This window comes from Drosophila takahashii, chromosome 3L (genome assembly GCF_030179915.1).
Source record: "Drosophila takahashii strain IR98-3 E-12201 chromosome 3L, DtakHiC1v2, whole genome shotgun sequence".
Lineage (NCBI taxonomy): Eukaryota > Metazoa > Arthropoda > Insecta > Diptera > Drosophilidae > Drosophila > Drosophila takahashii.
Window position 1 is genome coordinate 552,592 of NC_091680.1, and position 18,471 is coordinate 571,062.

Sequence of the window (18,471 nt, forward strand, 5' to 3'; positions counted from 1 at the left end):
AACCAAAGGCCCACCGAGCAGAAACAAAAAAAAAAGGGACTCCAGCGTCCAGTTTTCGGTTTCATTTCGATTCGGACACGGCCGAACGAGCCTTAACCCATGTTGTGCCCCAAGGCGGTTTTACTTTGTTCAGTTCGCCAAACAAATTGTGCTTCAGGTGCTCTGGAAATATTACAATAATATTTGAAAGGGAAAAGATGGGCCTAAAAAAAGCATCCTAGATGAATTGAGAAGGGAAAAAAGATGAGATCAAATGTTCTCAATTCGAGATTAGGAAATTTTTAAATGGAGATAAAAATTGTCTTAAATTGATTTTTCGAGAAAAAAAACTGAGAAAATTTCGCCTTGATTTTAAGAGTTCAAGATTGAATCGATCTTGGATAACTTTTAAGATCAAGAGAAGTTGTAAAGCAATGATTACAAGCCTAGCTAAAAATAAAACTAATAAAGCTTTAATTGTTTAGTCTTTATTTATTGTTTTGATATTTTTTTTGGTTTGGGTTTTTTTGCCTGGGGCATTGCAAATAAAGTTAATCGTAGGGGCTAAGAGCTAAATCCATCGCTGCTTAGTATTCGAAGTCGAAGTAGGAGTAGTCGAAGGTGCCGAACTGGGTGTACTTCTTCTCGAAGTACTTGGCGAAGAAGTCGACGTAGTAGATCTTGACGTCCTTGAAGAAGCCGTTGGGCACGAAGAAGTCGTACTCATCGATCTGGCGGTCGAAGGGATAGCCGAAGGGCTTGGTGTCCACGAACCGGGTGCCGGAGCCAACGCCCGAGGAGTAGGTGTAGTCGAAGTTGGAGAACTGCTCGTACTCCTCGGCGAAGGGCGAGACGAAGAAGTAGAACTGCATGGGCATGCCCTGCTCCCAGCCCTTGGGCAGGACCAGACGATCGGGGAAGGCGTTGTGGGGCTCGCTGATGTCCAGGGGGAAGTCGTACTTGCCCTCGCTGGCCAGCATGACGTACTTGTAGAGCTCGGTGTAGGTGATCCTGTCCTCGGCGGTCCAGCTGAACTCCTTGGAGTTGCGCTTGATGGTGTTGGTTCCGGCGATGAAGGGGTAGACGAAGCTGTCGATCTGCACGAAGTTCTTGCGGTTGTAGTCCAGAGGGATCACGCGGCCGTACTCGTCGAACTTGGGGCCCAGGAAGACGCGGACGACGCCCTTCTGCACCTTGTCGGACTCGATGGTGAACTCGAAGTCGAAGGGCTTGTGGTTCAGGCGGGCCTGACGGGCCAGCAGAGCCTTGTCCCACACGTACTGACCGTCGACGAAGGTCATCTTGTCGTTCAGCAGGTTGGTCACATCAAAGTCCACGATGTCGAAGTAGGTCACCAGCTTGCTGACGGTCACATCCTTGATGGTGATGCCCTCGTAGTAGAGGTCCTTCTGGGTGTAGGGCTTCAGGTAGTACTTGAAGGTGTAGAACACGTCGGTGAACTTCTTGTAGAAGGTGTAGAAGAAGGGATCGCGCAGCATGGTCTCGAAGTTGAGGAAGATGTTGGGGAAGACCTCCATGTCGGTGTAGTCGACATCGGCGAAGTACATATGGGCCAGCATGTAGTAGTAGTTGAAGAAGTATTTGTCGAAGGTATCGGCGTTGCCCTGCAGGTAGTTGCCCACGAACTTGACGGCCTCGGGCTTGTGAAGGTCGAACACCTGACCGTCGGCGGTCTTGTAGTAGCCCGTCTCCAGGGTCTTGTAGACGCGGCTGAAGAAGTTCTGGATCTGGTTGTACATCTCGAAGTTGCCGTAGGTGTAGAAGTCGTAGTAGTTCTTGCGGTAGCTGTAGCCGATGCCGTTGTAGTAGACCAGCTGGGGATCGTAGCCGTACTCGATCTGCTTGTACCAGAAGAACTCGGGGATCTCGCCGAAGCCGTTGGACAGACGCTCCTGGTAGTAACGGGCCAGGATCTGCTGCACGTTGTAGATCCAGAACTCACCGCGACGGTCCTTGTCGAGACCGAACTCCTTGCCGTTCAGGAAGAAGGCGTAGTCCATGTTCAGGTAGTACCAGTAGGCGTTCCAGCCGAGATCCTCGGTGAAGTAGGTCATCTTGGTGTCGTCGTTGAAGAAGGCAATGTCGCGGGTGTAGTCCACGGGCATGTAGAACTTCTTCAGGCCCTTGACCACGTCGACGTACTTGGGATCCTTGACGAACTGGGCGGAGTTCTCGCGCAGGAAGTAGTTCTCCTCGACGTACCACTCGGTGTCCAGGCCCATCATCTTGTACCACTGGAAGGTCTTCCAGTCCTTGGTGTAGAAGTAGAAGTTGCCGGTAAACTCGCTGTAGTCCTTGTACAGGATGTCCTTGTACTCCTTCTCGTACATGGTCAGCTTGCTGAAGACCTCGTAGTCGAACTTCTCGGCGGCGTACACGAACTTGCTGTTAAAGAAGTACTGGGGGAAGATCTCGTAGATCTGGGGCAGGATCAGGCCCTCGAACTCGGGCTTGTGGATGACGGCCAAAGTCAGGGCGTAGACGAACATGCCCTCGTTGACGTGCATGCGGGCCCATGCCACATTGCTGGCGAAGGTCTCCCAGTCCTTGGCGTAGTAGAAGAAGTTGAACAGACCGTAGGCCTGCTTGTAGTGGGTCTTCACCAGGGCTCCGAAGAACTCTCCCTTGGGCAGCAGGGCTCCCAGCTTGTAGGACTCCCAGAATTTCTCCATGTAGTAGTCGAAAGTCTAGAGGGTGTGTTTGGGTGGAAAGAAAGCGAGAACACATGTCTATGGTTTCTAAAAGGACTTGAGAGTAGAGCTTGAAAAATGTCGGTATTTTCACAATATTCTTTCCGATAAAAATCGATCTTTAAAAATATCGAAAATATCGATATTTCGATTTTTTCAAGCTTCACTTTAGATCAGCAGTCGCTATTTACACGCTGTTTGTGCGGCGGCAGAGCTACTCTTTTTCCTTAGGTGTCGGTTTTTTCACAACATTGTTTCCAATAAAAATCGATGTTTAAAAATATCTAAATGTCGTTTTTTTTCAAGCTTCACTTTAGATCAGCAGTAGATACTCACCACATACTGAGACTTGTCGAGGGTGAATTCCTGGCCCAGCTTAATGTACTCCTCGAACATCAGGGGATCTTCGATGCGGTAGACGATCTCGAAGAGGAACTTCTGCCTCTCGAGGTAGTTCTTGTCGGCGATCTTCACCTTTTGCGTGGGCACGCTGAAAGCGGCCACACAGCCCACGAGGGCCAGTATCACCAGGGTCACCTTCATCCTTGGTCCTTCTCGGTTGCTCCTGCTTGCTGCTTTGGTTCTTCAACTGCTCCGGCTTTGGTTCGCTACTCAACGACCAACACCTAAAGTCTGTTGTCTTAACTGCAGCCACCGAGGGTCTTTTATACCCCGCGACGAGGGATTTGCAACTGCACCATATCAGCATAGGTCGTCGCATAGGTCCCGTTCCGGCTGAAAATAGCCTCGCCTCCACCTTATCTTCTGGGATGCTGTCATCCAAGTCCGGTCGCTTCTGCAGCCAAAGCCAAAGCCGCAGCCAGGTGGTGATAAGATAAGGCCCTCGTCTCCACTATGTTCCCGTTGTGCAATTGCCGATGATGATTGGCAATTGGCGACGGTGACTATGGCTTTTTGCGCTGCATCGTGATAATATTTTTTAGAGCATTGTTATGGCCTGTGGCTTTGAACTCGGTGGTCTCAGTGGCGCTGGACTGTTGCCCACCTCACTGATATGTGCATAAGTCATATCAGTTCAAGTTTATTTCGAGGTGTTTTCATTCTATCAACTGAGAGGAATATTTTCCAATGCCATGCGGAACTGTACGATCTGTTTTGCAGGGCTGCTGGTTCCAATGGAAATGTACCTAAATGTTGTTGTGTTGTACCATTGATTAAAACATTGGGTTTTAGAACTTATAAACTTGTTTATCTTAGAGAACTTTTATATATATTTTTATTAGTGGTATTAGAATTAATATAAAACAATTTTTTTGCCAGAGTGACAGATTCCGATTTTCCAAACTGGCGCCATCTGGCGACAGAAACTTTGATTGCACATAACCTTTGAATAAATGGTGCGATTTGAATTTTTTTTGGATGGATGATATTAGTGGTCAAAACCAAATCATTTCCACTTAATTTATTATTAGTAGTAAGCACTACATTAAAATATGTGGAATAAATTTTACACTATCTTAATTCTTATTCCAGTACTTTGTTTAAAATACCTTCTAAAATACTTGTTGGATTTATATTCCTTTGTTATAAATAACATGTCAATTCAACACCTCTAGTTCCTCATGGGTTAAGCCCTCTTTTTTGACCGTTTCTGTGTGCGTCCCTCCCTTGATTTTGGCTCGACCTTAACACTTACGTGATGTAACAATGCGGTAGGTTGGGAATATAAATAAATTTGCAAATAATTTATTCCGTCGGTCCTGTGCGTGTACCTTCTTCAGGTCCTGATTCCGACACTTCTGCCTCTGTATGCTTCCCCTTAGAAATCATCGCTGTCTGCGATCAAGGTCAATGTGCGTGCTGTGTCAGTAACCTTTGCCCATTGCCCACCCCTCTTCCACCCCCTCCCTCAGCAACCCCCTGCGAAAAAGACAGACATATCAGACTTACCCCTGACTGTCCCCTGTCCCCTGCTTTTTATTATATTTGGGTATGTACTTACTTTTTTCTTCGCCCAACCATGTCTGGTCGAAAATAAAAAAGAGAGCAAAAAAAAAAGGGATTCGAACAGATGTGCAAAATGTTGGAAAGCCCCTTCGCTTTTGCCTTTTCGCCCCCTCAACATTTTGTGTTGATTTTGGAGCCGAATTTGATTTGCCATAATCGCATATTAGTCGTTTGCCCAACATTATGTATTTACTTTATGTGTCTGTGACTACATGCGTGCTCCTTGTGCGAGTTCCTTGGCCTTGGCCAAAATGCCAGGGAGTGTGTCTCAAACACACAAGAGTCGCAAATTGAAAGCTGGCTTATCGCACAAATCAGTTATCAGATCCACCGTTTGACAGAGTCTGTTTTTTGGGGCTATAACTTTGATGTTTCGCCTTTCGGGGGCCGGACAGTGATCAAGTTGTCGTCTCCTCATTTCCAGATGTTGGCTAAATTGAGTTTACTGTGGCGAAAGTAATCGCAACAAGTTAAATGACTACTTCAATGTTTGGAATGATTGGCCAAATAATATCCAAATTAAAATTAAATTTTAGGTAGAAATTTTCTAATCTTGGGGATTTTAAATTTCATAAAAATTTCTCTTATTCTAAGCATAAATAAATCTTAAATCAACAATTTAAATGGGTAGGTACTTCAGTATAAGAATAATAGAGTTAAGGCTCAAATACATTAAGTATATAATTAATTTCCCACTCAATGTTCAGATATTTTCCAATCACATAACTAGTCTAACTTCTTAAAATTGATAAATTCAACCAACCTGGGATTTAATTATATATAGATATTTTAATATCTTTCGTTTTCTTTCCATTTCTCATTATTTCTCCACGCTCTCTATCTCATTTTGACTTCTATCAAAGTGAAGTTTAAGTTCTGGCTAATTACCACCAAATTCCATTCCACTTTCCTTCCCTTTGTCTTCAGTTTGTGCTGACAAATAGTTTGAATAATTGCACTCTCCCCGTTTTGTGCAGCATGCCGACCCAGATTGTTGCAACCAATATATCATTCATTATCCGCCATGAAAAATTAGCAATCGCATTTTGTCTGCCATGCTCGCTTAAATGCAAAACTAAAATTCCAAAAAATCAGTGGAAAAACTGAAGAAAAAGGCGGCGAAGAACATGGAAAAGGAGAAAAACTTTTATCAGTGCCCGGGCAGTCGAGGGAAATTGTCGACTGGGTCTGGGAAATGGGGAATGTGCAACAAGGTTCTCGCCCAAGAGGACAGGACCAAGTTTTCTTCCTCAGCTGTGTGGAGCAGCAGCAGTTTTCCTTTGGCAGAGCATAAAAATTAGGTAATAATGATGGCCATAAAATATGATTTGCACCCTGGTTTCGACGGTGCTGGGGGGATGGGCAGTTAGGGGGTTTGAGGTGCCGCTGAGAAAACTTTTCCAATAAAATCAGACACACTCAGAGAGGTCAAGCCGATGCCATCATCGATCATCGCCAGCGAACAGAAACATAAATATTTAAGAACATGCTGTACTTTTAATGAAAAACTCGAAATACCCTTAGTAAAATAAAGGCAGAATTCTATCCAACCACTGATAAAAAATATAAAGCGATATTTTTGTATAACGTATATAATATAATACTAATAAAAATCTTTAGTACCCAAAAATTGTTTGCAATAAAAATGTATTGTAATACAATTTTAAAACCACAGTCTTTAAAACGTTCAGTACAAATTCCAAAAATAAGAAAATAGTTAATACAAATTTATGACAATACCCGAAGTCAGAGTATCGCAATTCAGAAATACGAAATGTATGCCAAAGTTGCCAAATGAATTAAAAAAGTTCTCATCGCGATGCGTTGACGGTAATTAACTCAGCCACCCCCTGCTGCCCCTCAAGCTTTTGCACCCCTCCAAAAGAAGATATGTCCCCTTGTTCCCCTCCTTACCAACCATCAGCAACTCCCCACTAAAGCTGTCCGGAAAATGATTCATAATAATTGCAATGCGGCATCGTTTCGCCCCGAAAAGCTCGAAAGTCATACATCGTCCTGTTGGCACCATAAAATTGACAAATGTGTCTGTAAACTTGGCTAATAATGCTGCGTCCGAATGGGTGGCCAAGTGCTCGCCCGCCTCTCACTTTTCCTTCATCCGCAGAATTTGAGTTCTCGGCTATAACAGTTGTCATCGATGTCGGTGAAGTAGATGGCAGATTTTACGTTTCCAATGAGATGAATTATATTTTCATACGATTAAATAGCAAGCAATTTATTAAAATGCCTTTAAGGCATGTTGATACTTAATATTATTATAATAATAGAAAATTAAATAAAGTTTTTTTGAAGTTCCCCCTTTAATTGGACATTTTTTAAGTATATTTTATTGACCAAAAACTGCAAATATTTGAAACGCATTTTGACTTGAGGTCGAGAGTTCGAGGACCCTCGAAACGGGAACAAAAGATTTATTGTATGCGAAAAACAAGTTAATGAAAATTAGATGATGGCATTCGATAAGCACAAAACGCTCCAATATATCAAAGGCAGTAGCAGTAGCTGTAGCTCTGGTCAGTAAACAAACTTGCCGGCGATGGGGTCATTGTCATTGTCATTGGCAGATGATTAGAAGAAAACTAAGCTCGCTGAAGAGGGAGTGTGGATGGAGGGGGGGGGGGGGGGGGTCTGAAACTGAGTGGCATTGAGATTTTAATGGGTTTTTGTGCGCTCTTCTTGCCCAGCCAAGAATTATGACAATGCGACGAGATATTATCGCTAATCGAGCCGTTCTGACTCGCTGGTCAGTGGGTGAGATGGGTGAGTTGTATAGCAAATGGGTAGAAATCGAGGGGAGGACTTCCAAAAGAGGACTTCAGCGAGACTCTCTAGTGGACGGCTTACTTCAGAGTGCAGTTAACCGAAACCAAGTCGGCTAGACATAATTTATGGTTAAAATAGAGTGCACACATGTTTATGGTATCTATCAAGTGGGCAGTAAATCTGGAGATGATATCATGTAAATATACGGGATAGTAATTGCATGGACAGGAGACAAATAAATCTGCCCTGTCAGAAATATTCACTAGTGATTAAGCAATCATTTTTATTTTATTTAATAAGAATGATAATAAAAAACCTTATCAAAGTCTCGTGTGTCAATATGCTTGTTCATCATGTGAAGCGCAAGCTTAAAGCTTAAATCTTAATTTTGTTATGTGAAATAATAAAACATAACTTTAGGCTTCCTCTTAGTTAATTTTTATTTAACACTCAAAAATGAAAAAGATCAAACATATTTTTAACAACTACCTAAATATTAGGAACAATGATCTATAATGATAAATATACGTAATTTTTCCAAAAATGTCATGTTCTACATTTTTTAGACTTCCTTTTCTTTCAAGATCTCTACCATTTCTCCGAATTATCGATTCATTGACAAAAATGCCGCCTGATATTGATTAAGAGCGACGACAGTGCATTAATTTTGTGCTAGTCTACTGGGTTTATTTGTTTTTTGGTTCGGTTCGGTTTGGAAGGAGATTACGGCACGCTTTTGAAGGACCGACGGTCAGTTCCGAGAATCCGAACTGCAGTTATCTCCGCTCTCTCGCCAAGATTCCCACACCGAGCAGAAGACAATAAAGAATAAAGGACATGATCCGAACCCTTGGATTCGGATTCAGATTCAGCTTCATTTTCAGATCCAGATCCAGGGCGTTAATGTGCGAAGTGCGTCTGAATGGGTTTCCTACGAAAGGTTTGTATCTGTGTGAAGAAGCTGTGGCATCTATTGTGTTAGGTAGAGAGGCACATCTTCAAGGAGACAGGATGGATATAGGTAAATCACCTTTTGTTGTGTTTGCCCTCGAATTTGGTCAACCGGGAGTTCATTGTCAAGTTCAGCAGGCATCGTCTGGCATTGAGGCATCTGTATTTGTATTTGTATTTGTATCTGTATCTGTATATCTTTATATTCCATTTTGTGTGTGCGTTGCGCTTGCGTCAAATTGGTCGCTCAGACGCCCCGAAGAAAAGGGGAAGCCCCTGGCTCCTCCGCCGCACTTCTTTTCGTTTTCGGTTTTGTTTTGGTCCGAAAAGGATGCTCCATAAAACAAAAAGCTATTCGAAAGTGACATTTATGTGTTTTTAATTCCCTTTCTGTGTCTGCGTGTGTTTGTGCGCCAAAAGCGACGGTGGGGGATCTCTTTTTATGCTTTTCCAAGGAATTTCGGGCTTTCGGGGGAATTTACCTTGCAGCAGCTCATTGAACTGCACAAGACTCCGGACTCCAGACTTCAAGTGGGAACTAAAGCCAAATGAAGGTCCAAAGACGGTGGAAAGGAATTTGTGGAATTTTTTCAGGGATCAAGACTATCGAAAAACTTCTGTAGTCTTCTAAAAGTATAATATTTAAGTGTGATATTATATAACTTAATTAAGTTAATAAAATAGTTAGCTAATAACATTTTCTGAAATATTATGATTAACATTTCGGTAAAAAAATTTTAGTACGCCTATGGAACATTTATTCCCCTTTCCTCTCTAAGTTGACTTTTCTAGATAAAAGTCAATTAACTAGAATCATCATAGATAGTTGGGTTCTTAATATAAAAAAGCTATAAATAACAGTTAAATCACCAAGTAAAAGTCAAATGGTCTTCCAATTAATGCCCACCTTTAAGTTATTTGAACACCGCTTCGATTAAAACCTAACTGATCGGCGATCTGCGATAGTGGGCCATATTAATGATTGCAATTAAGTGGAGCAACTTCATTTCGAGTCGAAAACAGAACAAGATCGAAATCGAGAGGAAAGATCCGACGGGGGACTGCCACCAGGAACAGTTCCAATTTGGCCCCAAGGATATTTAAAGCGAAAATCACACGAAAGTCGCCCGAAAGGGCAATCACCTGGCCAAGATGCACAGGGAATTCGGGCGAAGAAGTCGAGAAATCCGCCACTAAAAAATAAGGAATACAAAAAATTATAACGAGCTTTAAAAACGGTTTTTGTTCTGCACTCTCTCGTCTCGAAATCTCCAAGCTCGAACCTCCTCGGGGTATTCAAACAGAAAACGGGGCCTAAACAATGCCTCCTCCCACCTGAGAACTGCGAACTGCGAACTGAGAACCTGAGAGCTCCGAGAGATGGCGATTCCTTTTCGGAGGAGCCATGCTAAAGTGGCCATAAAAATCATAATGAAGCGGCGACTTAAACAAAATGCCATAAAATGCTTTAAATGAGAACAGCGCAATAAAAAGAGCTGGGAGACCAGAAAGCAGAAGGCAGAGAGAGACGGGGAGATGTCCTTCTTGGAATTCCGACGCGGCGGCGACTCAAAGAAAAATCGAATTTTCGGGTTCTAAACCCAAGAACATACTTATATGCAGGGAGCAAAGGAGGCCAGCGGAATTCATTCAACAGTTTGTAATCGAAGTGGACAGGGACTGAAAGAAGCAGGGAGAAACTGCATTCAATGACCTGAGACAGGTAGAATAAGGTCCGAACACGAAAAGAATTTCGCGATTTCTCGTTTGATTTTATTTTCGTTTTCCGTTTGGTGGCGTTTAAATGGCGTCAAGCCAAGATTCGGGATAGTTTACGATCTGTTTGGGACTGTATTCGTTTCTTTTTTCAACGTTTGCTGAATTTATTTGGGAATTTTTTCGTTAATGAATGCAGTAGGTGTGGGCAGAAAACCAAGAGATATAAAAGATTTATAAAGGACTTTACACATTACCCGATAATTAAGGCCCAGCTCATAGGAAAGTCACTTAAATTAAAAGAAAACTTTAATTAAATGTCTTACTCTAGTTTTCCATCTGAACGCTTTCTCAACGAGTTTTGTCGTTTGTTTTCTCCTTGAAAAGTTTTATATTTGTTGCTTAGGTCTCCATGTTGAGCAATTTTTTTAACGTTTAATACTTTGCTTTTTATGATCTGGCCTAACAGATTTTTAATGGTCAATCGTAAAGTTTAATTTCCTCTGTTTTTGGGTGCACTCGTAATTGGTGTCTACAATGCCAAACCAAAATGACAGTAGACATGGAGCATTGAAATGTTTTTGCTTTGAACGCTACATGACTTTTGATCCCCCTTCTTGACCCCCTTTTTTGAGCCCCTGACGTCAACGGGGAAACTCGATAACAGATCAGAGGAAACCTCGAGAAACGGATGAATTACCCTCAATTAAACTGCTTAATTTGATATCTTTTTTATGATTACTCATTGTGACAATTTTAAAACAAGCCCATAAACCTTAACCTTTCAAACCAAACCAACACCAAATTAGCTTTATGTTTACTATCTCAACTCATTGCAAGTATTCAATAAACAAAAGATTTTTCAATACTATTTAAAGACATAAAACTAAATTTCTTAATTATCATTAAAAGATAATTTCTTGGAAATCCAAATCTTTCTCCATTATTCCTCATCCACTTATCTTAAAATATGTAATTAAAACCTTTATGGATTTAATTCGCGATTTAATTGAAATTTATAAACAATTCAAATGTAGTCATTCGTGATTCAAATTAATTTGTCAAGCTTGTCCACTTATAACCAACCACATAATGTTCATAGTCGTGAATCGCTCTGCGGTCTCATGTGAATTAATACAAAAAACTGCATTCAATTCTGCACCAAATTTAAAATAAAATAATTTGCAATCCGACATAATTGAAAGCCTGCGGCGCAGGGGGGCGTGGCAGCTGGTCGGGGCGAATTGGGGGCTGTGCTGGCTGTTTAAAAGGCCATTAAGCAAACAGGCGATGGAAAAGTGGAAAAGGGGGAAGAAAGGGGATCGGGAGCGGGATCAGGAAGTCTGGAAGCCCCGAAAACGGAGCCAATCCATCGGCAGGGGTCTCTTCTCTTCGGCGATCGAGTCGCGTCTTGGCGCCCAGCAACTCACTCAACTGTTTAACGGAGCCACACGCAAATGCAAATATTACCATAATTATCGCACGTGTCCCACAGACCATGACTAAAGCAATCGCGCCGCGTCCATCTCAGACAATCAGTAGTTGCTGCGGCCCCCTTATATGGTGTATATATCCCATGCTCGAACCCAATCCCCCTTCTTGGATCTCTCCTCCTGCTCCTCTCGTTTACGAGACTCAGACACGACGAGGCATGCAATCGAAATCTATTTACCATGCAGCAGCAGCGCCAGAAACAACAAAAGGGGAAACCCCCGAGTGAAGAAAGCGGCTCATTACAGGTTGCCGATGTGGTTGTTAGTGTTGTTTGTTACTGCATCATGGGGTGATGATACCCTAACTTATCGGCAATGCAAGATCTGGTATTGTGCACTTTATTTGATCTGATTCTTCTAGGTTATTTGATTTTACACAGACTTCAAAGCTCGAAAGCTGTAGATCAAAGTACAGATAGACATAACTAATTTTCTAGAATTTCTTTTCGAAATATCTTAATGATTTCCGCCTATTTTATTTGCTTAAAAAGAGGCTACTTAATCAATCTTCACAATTTTAAGCTAAAAGTATAAATATTACCTTGATCTGCAAATTATTTAATCTATAAATCATTGCAATATTCTTTCTTCACCTAAGAATTATTTCAGAATTACGGTTTTTGGTTTTCGATTTTTATGTTATAAACTATTCGATTTCTGCTCATCCCCCATAAAAAAGTAGGACTCTTTTATAGTATATACAAATGTTGGTAAAGGGGGTGTGCCCCTTTTAGGGCAAACCAAATTCGAGGTAATTCAATTTGAGCTCGCCAAAAACTTTGGTTATTCTTAGGCTCTCCGGCGGTAGTTCACTTTGTTTTGGTTACATGCCATGGTTATGGCAATTTATACCCCATAGCGCCCCTTTCGGCCGCCGCCCCTGCCCCTAATAAAAGTCACTTGATTGGAACTGCAAGTGGCTGCGGCGACGGCAGCGGCAACGTTTTATTGGTTTATTATGGCGACGCTTTGCCTCTGGGCCATGGCAAAAGGGGCGGAGGGGGGCGGTGCCAGCCCCCATAAAGAGTATAAAAATATAAAAAAAAATACTACGCGATGCACCTGTCTGCGAACTCAGCACCGAAAAACAGGTCGCAGCCAGTGGGATGACCAAACTGTTTGTTTTTGTGTTCTCCTGTACGGGAGGTACACTTTCGTCCTTTTCGTCTTTCGGCTCCTGGCGCCTCCTTCTCCTTCTTTCTCGACCATCTCCCACTCCCAAGCCTTTCTGGCTTGTTTTTTGGCCAGCAAGGCAATCAAATTTTATGGCCTTGTTGGCCTGGCCAAACATAATAGAGAGATCACAGCGCCGCATCTCGTCCTCTCAACACTCAATCAATGCAATGCACCAAAAGGCAAATGCACAGAGATGGACAGATTTAAGACGATAGGGGATCCAGGAATACCTATATTTTTACAAGGAACAATTAATGGATTAAATTAATTATTCATTTTACAATCAGAAACATCACTTGCTTAACCGATAAAAAATGACTTCAGAATTATATTGCTATTTGAAAGATTAATAGATATGGTTATACATTTTTAATTGTTTCCATTAAGTAATATGAAGTTTATATTAAAAATGTTTTTTAAAATACAAAAAAAGCCTATCGAACAAATGTCGATTTCTAAATTATTTTCGATTATTTTTAAAACTATTTTCATATCATATTAAATATTTAATATACATTTTTGTAGTGTTTTTTATTCTCTAGTTTATACCTAAAATCTTTGAACCACCACTGACTATCGCCTCACGATCCCATTTTCAAGAGCGACCTCATAATTCAAAGGAATGCCGTCGGGCTGCAATTGGTGGCGCTGCAGTCTGCTTAAGTGCCTCATTCAGTCAGCTCCAAGCTCATATCCATCCGCATCGGCATTGGGCATCCTCCTCGCCATCCTTATACTCATCCTCATACTCGGATTCGGAATCGTTCAGATGGCCCCGGCCTATCTCACTGCTCGCATCTAACTGTCGCATGAGTTATGGACCTCGTACTCGTTTTCGTACTCATATTCATCCTCCGATGCCGCCGCACTTGTCGTCCTTTTGTGCCTCGAATGCGGCTACTGCTGCTAATTTTATGGCCTCGTAAAAACATTAAAAATTACAAAATAAAACGAATTCGGGCTGATTCAGCCCAACTGATATGATGCTGCCTGTGACTGCCATGCCGAAAATGGTCAAGCGGCTTTTATTTCCTTTACTGGAATTTTATTGTTTTCATATTTTGTGCAACATTTTGTGCCAATTTAGCAAATGCTCCTCTCTTCCCGGCATTTTGGCATTTACGAGGCCACGCGCAAAACGGAGAGCTAATGAAGTTGATGGGGCAGGTGGTTCACAGTTCTTAAATAGATCGGTTAGATATAGCCGAACGAGAACAACTCCCCGTCGTTTTATGGCCCTCGAATTGAGTTGAGGACATTTCCTGCTGCTTAATTGAGTCGTTCGGCGAAAATGGGTTTGGGAAATCATAAACGTTCACTTTGCGGGCATCAGATTAGTGTTTATCCAAATGGGAAATGTGTTGAAATAAATATAGAAAAATTAAAGAAAGCCCCTGACCATACGATAAATATCACTTGCAATCAATAGGAAAATATATTAGATCCACTGATATGAATCCCCCAGCATTTTACTCAAATTTTCCACTTCATTTGACAAATCCTTCGCAATGGGAATAAAAGACAAATGGGGCAGATGTCGTAAATATAAAAAATTTATTACAAACAAAATACGACAGTTTTTTTAGAGCACTCGAAAGGGAAAACTGAAATCAAACCGAATCGAAGGCGAACTTTCAGCTTAATGTTAATTTTTCGACGGGGTAATTTGAGAGCAAATATTCATTCAATTTGCGTTTTTGTGGGGAGCTTTTTTACGATTACACGGCATTGGGAAATATTCGAAACTTTATGGCCGAGTTGTTTGGTACTTCTGTTTTTCTGCTTTTGGGCAGGGGTAACAATGGGACTCTGAGACAAACACTCGAACTCGAAACTTCCCTTGGCACGCAATTGACTATCAAAAATATTTTTTATGTTTTCTCCTTTTTCCGGGCGGCGGCGACAGAGGGACAAAGGCTAATGGCAACTTCAGGAGTGACATAAAATCCAATTTTATAATGCATATAAAGTTTTAATACACCAATCCCCAGTCCACACACAACACAGAGCACAAAAGCCACCCCCGAAATGTCAGGAGCAAAAATTTCATGCATACACTTTGATAGAAATTTTAGTAGACCATCAAATTTAATGCGCCACCAACAGCAGTGGCAGTAACAGGAACAACAACTTGTGCATAAAATTTTACTTCCCTCTATTGGAGGGAGGAACGGTAACTTAAAAGCACCTCCGAGCACCATCTGAAATTAACCTGGAGTAAAACGAAAGAATCTCTCCGCAATGGAGTTCCTTTTCGGACCAATTAGAATTGGCGTACAATTTTTGGACAGCTTTCTCCGCCGGAAATTAGCCGGGGCTCTATAAGAAACTCCATTTAAGTGGACCCCCAAACAAAAACAAAAGCAACGAAACCGGATATCTGAAAAGGGGTTTCTGGGCGGGGCAATTCCCATTAGATACTACACCTTCACCCTGGATGGCCATAACACTAAACATAACAACAACAGAAAACATCTGTTTTTGGGGGACGGGGGACTCCTGAACTTCCTGATTCCATAACATTTGTGAAGTCTATTAGCCAAAACGAAAGTCAAACAAACTTCACATCTAATCACATGAACTGGGAAATGGTAAATGGTTAGGGAACTTGAAGCACAGTGGTACTGAAATTGGACCATTAAAAAATAAATTAATAATTGTTTTGGTCCTACGAGCCGGATAAACCTTTAATTACCAGAATCCTTTCTCATAAGGTTTTCGATATATCATAAATTTTTTTATCCTTCATTTTGATTTACCTTCCATTGCTATTTAGCCCCACTGTTGCGAGCACGGCTTTTATCCTTGGACAGGATATGAGCGTTAGCATTAACATTAGCATTGACACTAATGTGTGGATGTGATGTGTTTAGTGTGTGTGGCACAGACGGCTTTAATGACGCGTCAGCAGAGAGCCCTCTTCACTTCACCCTTAACCCCTCGTCAAACTCAAACTCCATCCCTGAGTTTCGCCGGTGCCACAGAAGGGTTATTAATAAATTAATTTTTATGGCTTCCCTGGAGTGGGTTGGTCTAAAATAGACGCCCAAGTGCCATGAAATTCAATATATTTGAAACGGTTGCTAGAGGCCAGCGCGCATATTCTCATTCCTTTCAATGACGGCCCATTGCGTATACGTAATATTTTGAAATTTTAATAAACATTTACTGCCTCGAGCTGATTTTGCGGCAGCTTTTGGGCTATTTATAGGATCTTTCGTCATAAACTTGAAGCATAAGGATTATTTTAAAGCCAAGTCATCAAAATCGTAGAAAGTTGGAGGGGAAGGAGCAAACGAAATAGAATTTTGGTTGTTAAAGAGAAAAAACTTAGGACTTTAAAATTGTATTTTTGAAAAATACGAAAAAAATTCAAGAAATAACGTTTTTGTTTATTTGTTTAAACAAGCTCTATTATATTTAAAAAATATAATCTTAAATCTTGTAATCTATCCATGTCAGCTTCATGTTCTCGGTTCTCAAAAACCTCGAGTTCTTAATAAAAATAGGCTAAAATCTTCCGTAGGCTTGCTTCTTCAGTTTCAGTTTTCCTTTTCTTGACAAAACAGTGGCCAATTAAAAAACGAGGAATAAGCAGGGGAAGAAGGGGCCGGCGAGAAGGCATTGAACTTGTTGGACAATAAACGCATTAAGCGTACACGTGTACCGAGTTCGGCTTAATTAAAATTCGACAATGATAAACACAGAAGATACATTAATAAGGCGAGGAAGGCGATAAAAATAGTGAGGATAGGTACGAAAGGTACCAAAAAAAAAAGCGGTCTTAAACGTTTTGCTCGGGCATTTGCTTTTGTTTCTGTGTTATTGTTATTGTGTCGTTTAAGTGCGAGTCGACGCAAAGTGTTTGGCCTCAACACTTGACTTGCCTCTGGCCAGGCCCACTTTAAGCTCCATTCAGTTTCGGTCATTTGAAGTTTATTACCCGCGCACGTGTGAACCAAAAATACCGAAACGTACGAAATGTTTTTGGTTTTTGTCTTTTGGCTTTTTACAATGAAACCAGAAACCGGAAATTTGCCCAACAGCTCCGCAGATATATTGTGCAGATAGGAAAGGGTATATAGAACCAGGCGAAGATGTCTCAAATGTGGCTATGAAGACGTCTAAATGTGAAATTAAATATGCCACTTTGAATGAAATTAGACGAGAGCTCGTGTGTGTCTGACACGATTTCCATATGATTTGATGGCTGCTGCGGTTGTCTTGCCAAAAATTGGACGAAAAGGTGTGGAAATCTAAAAAGATTCACAAAGGATTTTTCTTTGATATTTGAGAAAGAAAACCCGCCTAGAGCTATAAATAAAGAAATATTTATTTACAAAGACTTCGGTTATATTTACGTTTAATCAAAATTTTTGAATTAATATGTAAAAAATAAATGAGATATTTCTTAATCATCAGTAGAAAATAATTTAATTTAAGCATTATTATAAAAGAATTTATTATAGACATTAATTGAAAATAAAGTAATTTAAGCAATAATGGAACATAATTAATTTTAGGCCTTAGAAAAGAAATAATGTATTTTAATGGTCGAAGAAGCAAATAACATAATTTAAAAGTCAGTTTCCCTTTAATACCAAAGCCCCTTTAATCTCCCTCAAATCTGTGATTTATCTATTTATCTGTCATTAGAAAAACCAAATCAATTGGAATTGAATCGACTTTCTCTGCATTGAATTGCATTGCTGGCACTCGAGATCCACTCACCTCAAAACCAGATACAATTCGAAAACAAAACCCACTCGTGGTAGAAACTTCTCGAGCTCTTGCGAAGCGAAATGAAAAGCAACCGAAAAATTGTATTTTCTGCTATTGACATTTTTTTGTTGCCTTGGTTTGGCTGACTCTCTGGCTCATTCATGAAGTTCGTTTTGTCTTGTTTCTGCGTGTTTTTGTAGATTTTAAGTCCCAGATAATTTGGCGAAAAAATCAAGTTGGCTCAAAAGGAGGGGGGAAAGGAAGCAAAAAGAGCTTTTCATTCAAGCCACGTACTCGAAAGAGACCCACACACTCTTTATACATTATCGAGTGTTACCTGTGTTGCCTGCCCCGCCGGGGGCAATCGCATTCGAATCGAATTCAACTGAATCGAACGGCAAACAATACGAAAAAATTCAGCTCCGTTCATTCATTAAATGCTTTTGGGTAAACAAAAACAACTCGCGAATATTTCGACTGCCCGCAAAATATTCACACAAAACATACATAAACTTATTGACTTTAAGCGCAGGCGCAGCGCCTTTCGCTCTCTTTTCCAAATTATTTGTATTTCAATTTTTTTTTGATTAGTCATTCGAAGTCCTCGAACTCTTGGCTCAACTTTTAATCGTAGCCAAATAATTTATATGTATTTATCTCACGTTGTTTTTATCACGAATTTCGTGGCGCATACAAAGCGGGGAAATTCATTTTGGCAATGCCCAAAAACCAAAACAACGAAAAGGAACCCGAAAAGATGAGTAAACAACAACAAGCGCAACTGGTTTGCTTGATTAAAAGGTGAATGAATTCGCAAAAAATAAGAACGCATTCAAAAAAGAAAGAATGGAACGTCGGCCACAAGGAAAACAAACAAATTTCACGCACAAGATTCTTTTTTATTACTGTTTTTAAACTACACTAAAAATTAAAAATATATTTTCAAAAATTATTATATGTTTTAAAATTGC

General features: G+C 40.9%; 1 protein-coding gene across 1 annotated transcript; it reads right to left on the minus strand.

Annotated features, from left to right (window-relative positions):
* Window positions 1-451: 451 nt before the first annotated feature.
* Window positions 452-3,337, minus strand: Lsp1gamma (Larval serum protein 1 gamma). Its single transcript, XM_017155477.3, has 2 exons — window positions 3,027-3,337; window positions 452-2,687 (listed from the first exon to the last, which is right to left on the minus strand). The coding sequence occupies exons 1-2, from the start codon at window positions 3,231-3,233 to the stop codon at window positions 567-569; spliced, it is 2,328 nt and encodes a 775-aa protein (XP_017010966.2). The 5' UTR covers window positions 3,234-3,337; the 3' UTR covers window positions 452-566.
* Between the last annotated feature and the right edge of the window lie 15,134 nt (window positions 3,338-18,471).

What these genes read in the sequence shown, in the direction of transcription:
- Lsp1gamma (XM_017155477.3), bottom strand. Translation starts at nt 3,233, where the DNA reads ATGAAGGTGACCCTGGTGATACTGGCCCTCGTGGGCTGTGTGGCCGCT. An exon ending in TCGACAAGTCTCAGTATGTG is followed by an intron (nt 2,688 to 3,026) that starts GTGAGTATCTAC and finishes CACACCCTCTAG; the next exon opens with ACTTTCGACTACTACATGGA.